The 7908-nt window shown below is 37.6% G+C and overlaps 1 protein-coding gene across 2 annotated transcripts; it reads right to left on the reverse strand.

Moving 5' to 3' along the window:
- Positions 1-738: 738 nt before the first annotated feature.
- gtf2a2 (general transcription factor IIA, 2) lies at positions 739-5696 on the reverse strand. Of its 2 annotated transcripts, XM_016502010.1 has the most exons (5): positions 5550-5690; positions 4073-4171; positions 1394-1498; positions 1125-1251; positions 741-1027 (listed from the first exon to the last, which is right to left on the reverse strand). In XM_016502010.1, exons 2-5 carry the CDS (start codon positions 4142-4144, stop codon positions 1002-1004), a joined length of 330 nt encoding a protein of 109 aa, XP_016357496.1. In that variant the 5' UTR covers positions 4145-4171; positions 5550-5690; the 3' UTR covers positions 741-1001. The 2 variants fall into 2 exon arrangements, with proteins under 2 accessions (XP_016357497.1, XP_016357496.1); XM_016502011.1 differs by lacking the exon at positions 4073-4171 and having other exon boundaries at positions 739-1027; positions 5451-5696.
- Positions 5697-7908: the final 2212 nt, after the last annotated feature.

The following is a 7908-nucleotide window of genomic DNA, read 5'->3' on the forward strand; positions in this document are numbered from 1 at the left end:
ACTAGAAATCAGTGGTTAAGTTGTATTTACAACACTGTTCCAGAACTGATCAACCCAAATATTCAGATGTGTGCAGCACATTTTATGGAGGACTGTTTCCTGATCCTGGTAGAGTAGACTACAATGCCGGCTGTTCTGACTCACAGACTGTAAGTACGTTTTTTATATTAAAGAATTTGCCACTGATGATTCAAACGCTAGTTTTGAGCAGTGTAGTTTTGAGCTCGTCACTCCGGCCGGGACAAGGCATCACAATATGGTAAGGGGCGTAACATTTCCGTCACACGCTTGAGGTATTCGGCCAATCACAACGCACTCTATAGCTGGCCAATCAGAGCACACCTCACTTTTCAGACCGATGAGCTTTGTAGAGGAGAAACAATAATGTACAGTATGTGGAAAATAATGTTTTTTGAACCTTAAACCGCATAAACACATTTCATTACACCAAATAATGTTATTTTTAGCAACATCATATGACCCCTTTAAGGTTATAGGCCAGAGCTAATGAGAGTTAAACTGTTCAAAAACATTTGAAGACGTGGCCAGTCAGCTAGTGTACATTCAGTGGTGCGTACGTGTGCAACCAGAGACCGAAAACGGTTTGGGTCATTTCCAGATACAGTTATTTATCCTGTTCATTTGAAGGAAAAAGGCCACAAAAAAGGGGTTTAAAAAAACATTCTTCACGACAAAAAACATTTAAAACAAGTTTATTAGAGAATAAGCTAAATAGTAACAAACTGAAAAGCATTGCCATTTCTATGAAAATTATATATATTTATTTATAACAAGAAAAATTTCATGTGACATCCAAGGCCTTGTGTGCTCCATACGTTTGTTAGTCCTCCACTGAGCAGGTTGATGTATGAAGGCTGGAGAACTGTTTCCTGTAATAAATAATATATACACAGTCCCCACCACTGTGTGCTTCGTCTTCAATTCTTCTCATCCTTCCCATCAGCCAGCAAATTCAGTTCACTTCTCTCTCCACCTTGATTTCACTCAGCTGCATTAGACCCAGTGTCTATAAGAGAAACAGTTCAATTAGGAGGACTGCATCGCAAAACCAAAAGTATGAAAATATACCATATAACATCAGCTTAGTGAATCAAATTTCTTACTTTTGCCATCACATGCTACAATTTTTACTTTGTCCACTTTGACCAAATCTGTCACCTCCCGGAACTCAACGTCATTTAAAACAAATGTCCAAACGTTATCACAGAATCTGTATGTGTTCAGAGATCCCTGTGGATAAAACAAAGAGCAGTGATTGTTAGTGCATCACAACTATGTCCAGTTCAAAGCAGAGCTAGTTAGCCAAATAATTGTATAAGCAGACAAAACTTAAACTTCTTTCTAAAGGTTATTGTGGAGGATGTTGACTTACCCTAAAATTGACCCTGTTGCGGACCCGGTTGGCCAGTGCTGTGTTGATAGCTTTATCAAACTGTAAAAGGACTTGGAGGGCCAATTGTGGTGTTATCTGTTGAGTCTGTGGAAGGAGGGAAAATACAGTTGAATGTGTTCTGTTAAGAATTCATATATATTTAACACTAGAGCCCGACGGATATAGTTTTGCCTATATTATCGGCCGATATGAGCCTGTCGCAGATATATCTTTTTTTACAGAACATTTTTTTTACAGAACATATAACGCAGATTAAATGCGTATCACAGCACGCGTCTGCGGTAGGCATGGGCCGGTATGAGATTCTGACGGTATGATAACCTTAGATAAAAAAAATATCACGGTTTCGCGGTATTGCGATTACAGCTCTAGAAGTTATTTTTAAATGTCTGGGTAAGAAACAACTTTTTTTTCTCCACTGAACACAATACATTTTATTTTTAAGAAATATAGAACATTTTGGAACAGTAAACATGTCAGGCTAAATAAATAATTAAAATAAATAATTGAATTCTTAATTAAATGAAGTGCAGTCACTTAAGTGAGCCTAAACCTGCAGCTCAATAATCAAAAACATAAAACAAAACATAATTTCTGTAAAAAAATAAAATAAATCAATCAATAAAAAATGCAGTCATTAAACCTGCAGCTCAACAAGGTTTTTGGAGACATGCTCACTACACATTCATCTTTCAGTCCAAGTTATGATGCAGGAATATTCACCTTTCCTGGATTAAGTTTGGAGCGGTGAGGTACAAGGATGTGTGCACATACACATAAGGAAAGAGAGAGCGCGAGTGTGTTACACACACACACACACACAGTTTCTCCGAGTGTCACACACACACACACACACACAGTTTCTCCGTACAACACTCAAACAGTGGCAAAGACACCTGAGAGCCAGCATTTTGATTGTTTTTAAATGTTGTGATTTTGAACAGATGTAAACAATGGCAGGAGGCTTAAAAGTATAGACGTGATACCAGCTAAATTTAATTATTGTACTAAATCGCAGAAACGTAGCACTTTAGTCTGCTATTCCTCGCTCGGTGAAGTAACGTGAGGGAGGAAACTACTTGACGTTAGCTAGTTAATTAGTCATGTTATCTGCCTCGGTAGCAAGCCAAATAGTATTTATTTCAACACTGAAACAAACGGCGGGGGGGTCTCTGTCTTGTCCTTTGGCCATCCCACACACAGGTGACTCTCACTGACTGCTCGCACCAACCGGAAGGGGAGGGGACATGTGACTCGTTACGCTCTTCGCTGCACACAACTGAGGGAGTCCTGCACTTTCCGTCTTTGATGACACGTAAAAAAAACTGTGCATACCGCAGGAACGGTATAATGGAAAAATTTAGTGTTTTTGAAACCGTGACTTTTCCAAACCGCGGTATACCTTGAAACCGGTTATCGTCCCATGCCTAGTCTGCGGCACATTAAAGTCTGTGTTACGGCCACCGGAGCTGATCGCGGCTGGACTGGTGTTTATAATATGTATAATTCTATTGTATATTGTCGCGCCGCACTTCTCGCGTCCAGTGTAGAATGGAACCCATTATAATCAGTGATGTTGTCTACACTGGATGCAGTAAACTGATGCCTCGTTCTATTTATGATGTGCTGACACAAAGTTCAAATGATTTTCAACGGTCGCTTTGTCGCGTCCTGTTGCAGCGCAGACACGGTGTCAGCATAGTTTATCAGTACAGTCAGTAACGTAGCAGACTGAAAAGTTAGTATCTTTCTGCAGTCCAATAGACGGCAGTGCTGTGGTGGCTTGAGTCTGTTGAATGGTGATTTAACACTACGCTGTCACCTAGTTGGAGAGACTCAATGCTAAGTAAATAAACAACAATGTCCCGGTCTTTTGCTCTCACAATGCGCTTATCATATTCATTTGCTACATTAGTAGGCTATATACTGTATTCTATATACAGTACCAGTCAAAAGTTTGGACACACGAATGGGAAGTGTCTCCAAACTTTTGACTATACTGTACTATAATATAGTCTACACATAAAGAATATCGGCCGATATATCGATATCGTTTTTTTTTACTCCCTAATATCGGTATCGGCCCCCCAAAAAAACACCGGTAGGGCTCTATTTAACACACTATTAAGCTTCACTGTATTTTTATTTGGTTTCTTGAGTCGACGGATTCAAGAATTCCATCTTAAATTAGGGGTAATATTATTAGACATAATCATGTAACTTACATACAAAGTCTGCCTCTGCATGATTGTTATTATTAACCACAGACAGGGATGACTGAGTATTATGTCAGTCTGCGGTAACGTGAAAACAAAAAATATATATTTCACGTAAACATCTAAGAAACACTAAAACAGTTAATTTATCCATCACTGGAACAGTTAATTCATAACGTAACGTTATTCTGATAAAGAGCAACTCAATTACAAAAACAGCTGGCGTTAGCTAATACTCGTTTAACTTTAATAATCTGACACATCACTAATCAAGATCAGAACAAATCATAGAATTGAACACTATGATTTAATAAACCACTGAAGGTAGATGCCTGGATGTGCAGTAATCGTTTTTATTCCGTTATCTTTATTTATCCATCACATCATTCTACGCTGGCTAGCAATCAAGCTAGTTAACTTCACTTTGATTCAACACTCTTACCTGAATAAGTTCATCAAGACTCTCCTGTAGACTGTTCCCGAGTGTTGTGTTTCTGTAGAGTTGATATGCCATAGTGTATTTTCAGTGCAAACGCTGTACCTAGTTGGAGAGACTCAATGCTAAGTAAATAAACAACAATGTCCCGGTCTTTTGCTCTCACAATGCGCTTATCATATTCATTTGCTACATTAGTAGGCTATATACTGTATTCTATATACAGTACCAGTCAAAAGTTTGGACACACGAATGGGAAGTGTCTCCAAACTTTTGACTATACTGTACTATAATATAGCCTACACAAAGATTATCGGCATCGGCCTTTTTTACTCCCTAATATCGGTATGGGCCCCCCAAAAAAAACATATCGGTCGGGCTCTAGTCCATACGACCCCAGTTGATGAATCAATGTCTTTTAAAGCAAAACAGTAGGTGTGTGTGTAGGAAAATATTCTAATATTTTAAACACTTTTATCTATAAACCATCGCTTCTGAACAACTGTCATTCACAGGTTGATGAGCTCACGTTTGACATAAATGTCAACACCTTGTGAAGCATGACATGAACATGTCTTGCAGCTTACGCAAGAAGTGACATAGATGCACAGAGGGCCATTACATCTCGCTTTGCAATGTGCTGATGTTTACATCAAGCATGGACACATGAACCCATGTACAACATTTGGTCAGAAGTGATGGTTTATAAATTTAAAAATGTAATTATTTTTCTTACCCACACCTATCTTTTTGCTATATCGGCCGATATATCGATATCGGTTTTTTTTACTCCCTAATATCGGTATCGGCCCCCCAAAAAAACACCGGTAGGGCTCTATTTAACACACTATTAAGCTTCACTGTATTTTTATTTGGTTTCTTGAGTCGACGGATTCAAGAATTCCATCTTAAATTAGGGGTAATATTATTAGACATAATCATGTAACTTACATACAAAGTCTGCCTCTGCATGATTGTTATTATTAACCACAGACAGGGATGACTGAGTATTATGTCAGTCTGCGGTAACGTGAAAACAAAAAATATATATTTCACGTAAACATCTAAGAAACACTAAAACAGTTAATTTATCCATCACTGGAACAGTTAATTCATAACGTAACGTTATTCTGATAAAGAGCAACTCAATTACAAAAACAGCTGGCGTTAGCTAATACTCGTTTAACTTTAATAATCTGACACATCACTAATCAAGATCAGAACAAATCATAGAATTGAACACTATGATTTAATAAACCACTGAAGGTAGATGCCTGGATGTGCAGTAATCGTTTTTATTCCGTTATCTTTATTTATCCATCACATCATTCTACGCTGGCTAGCAATCAAGCTAGTTAACTTCACTTTGATTCAACACTCTTACCTGAATAAGTTCATCAAGACTCTCCTGTAGACTGTTCCCGAGTGTTGTGTTTCTGTAGAGTTGATATGCCATAGTGTATTTTCAGTGCAAACGCTGTACGCCGTTCTGTTTAAAATAACCGTAGGATCTTCGCTGAGGCTTTGTGATTTGCCCGCTGACTGAGCAGTGAGCACTTCCTCAAAATCCAAACTTAGACCGATCGCGCTACGGAAACTCGCAAGGGACACAAATCTTCGATCATGAAGGCAGGAGGATACAAATCATCATACAGGGGTTCGTACAAGTCCTCTTTAACATGAAAAACGAAAATTAATATTCTGAAAAAATGTATCCCAATCCTAAAACAATTCTTTTTTTTTTCTTTTGTTTTATCTTGTTTGCTATAATTGTTTTTCATTAGACTTAAACTTTGAGTACAATGAAGAGATATGTGTGACTGTTTATTAGTCACATTAACATTATTATCCATCCTTATTTCTTACCACTCTTTATTTTCCGTCCATGTTAAGTGAGGGAGAAAATAAGGATTTTGGCACGGAGACTTATGACATTTTCTTAAAATGCCAGTAGATGGCAGCAGATGAAAAATCCAGCCATTATATTACCTTTTGAATCGCATGAATGTCCCGTTTGTTGCTCTGTAAGACGCTGTAAACTGTACATTACTGAATTCATTTACATAGATCGTTTTTTCCAACTTTGGACTGGTTTTATTTAGACTAACATATTTCATATTTTCTTTTTATAAGAAGGTCACAAATAAAACCAGGCCCGGTTCTTAAGCGCTATAGAAGGGTGGGCTGGCAGATATCCTGGGTGGGCAATTTATTATTTTTTTTTTTTGTTTTGTGGAGGGTGGGTAGGGGGTGTGATACAGTCTAGAAATTTAGACTGTAGATATTGCTGTTTTAACTATGCAACGTATTGCAGTGTTGTTGATATATGTACACTGAAAAAAGAGCAATATTTCGTGGGCAGCCTATAGCGAACCATAGAATATCATTAACTTTCACAACAAAATAAACTTTTTTTGCTTTACTGAATAGTAAAAAACGGCCCTCTTTGTTCTCTTTCTCTGGATCATTGTTTCTACACTGGTGATTCTTTTAACCAAGTTTTTTTAATGTATACCAAACAAGGCCGTAATAATGTCTAGCTACTCTAGAACATTGGGGGAGACCAATTGTTTTGAGGAAAATAAAGAACAGACCTCTATGGTACTGGTATTTATTTAAATTAACTAAATAAATATAGGATTTAAATTGATTTAGGGGAATAAATTAAAAGAAGAAAAAAGAACAGTAAAAGAACAAGAATACGATTTTTTGCAAAGTAATCAATCTGAACTGCAAATAATATTTTTATTTTAAAATATGCACCATTCAGTTTTATTTGTATTCCCAATATGTTGAAAACGCAAAACAGAAAAATGCTATTGTCGTCACATTCAATTAACTTAGAACATAACTATGAATTACAAGAATCACAAATGACAGGCCTACATTCAATTCAATTCACTGGATATTGTTGGTCGTTTGTGTCATTGTAAAGCAATTGTAAAATAGCTATTACACCTTCAGCTACTTCTTCCTTCACTGAAGCGCCGCGGTGAAATTCGCGCTCGGTTTCTGTGAACAGTAAGGCCCGCCTTCTTTGATTTGATTGGTCATCTCAATCATTTTGACATCGATGAGCTCTGTTAGATGGCTGGAGCTGAGGCAGACCAGAAAATGTAGATTTTAAAATGTCTTGAAATGCAACAGTTTTTACTTTTATCCTATGAAAATTCTGAAAGAAAACGCTTCGTGAGCCGAATGTTGCTATATAGTAACGAACGCAACTTTCATCGCACAAGCTCTTATTTCGGTGTTGTTGTTTCATGGTGGTCATTTAAGCAGGCAGTTTGTTTCTTACATTCAATTTAACAGCATTAACAGCAAGTCAAAATAGGTCATCTTTCAACTGAACTGTATACATGCATTTTAAACGTTTATACTTTGTTCTTGCCCGGTCCATGCAGTAAATGCACGTTATTGAATAAGCGAGGTTTTCTTGAAAAATAATTAAACTGCTCAGGTCATTTCAGTGGTAGGCTAAGGCACATATTCATGTAGATACGTATTAAACTCCCATAATTCTTCGCACACTGATAGCGCGCAAATATTTCTGCCCATTTTCGCTAGTTGTCATGTCAGCCTCTGCTTTTCCGCAACAGACTGAAGCCTACACGTGATAGTGCGCCTTTGCTTTCTGCTAATAAAAGAAAAATGATGCAATTTCTGGTGTTATTTTAGGATTGTTGGGGCAGTCTTCAGCTTTTAAGCATCTCAAAATACAGCCCGCTTCAGATTGCTTTTAATCACTGCATAAAAAGATTAACGCAATCTTTACCTATAGTTCTGATTGGGTGGACAAGACAGGCATTTGGGTGGGCTCAGCCCACCCCCGCCCATGCCTG

This window comes from Sinocyclocheilus anshuiensis, unplaced genomic scaffold (assembly GCF_001515605.1).
Source record: "Sinocyclocheilus anshuiensis isolate Anshui unplaced genomic scaffold, SAMN03320099.WGS_v1.1 scaffold154, whole genome shotgun sequence".
Classification (NCBI taxonomy): Eukaryota; Metazoa; Chordata; class Actinopteri; order Cypriniformes; family Cyprinidae; genus Sinocyclocheilus; species Sinocyclocheilus anshuiensis.

Excerpts from the sequence above, each read along its gene's own strand:
- gtf2a2 (XM_016502011.1), bottom strand. The coding sequence starts at position 5,522 with ATGGCATATCAACTCTACAGAAACACAACACTCGGGAACAGTCTACAG. Across the intron at positions 1,499-5,450 it reads GTCTTGATGAACTTATTCAG|ACTCAACAGATAACACCACA; the intron begins GTAAGAGTGTTG and ends CTCCTTCCACAG. Across the intron at positions 1,028-1,124 it reads TGTAGCATGTGATGGCAAAA|ACACTGGGTCTAATGCAGCT; the intron begins GTAAGAAATTTG and ends TTTCTCTTATAG.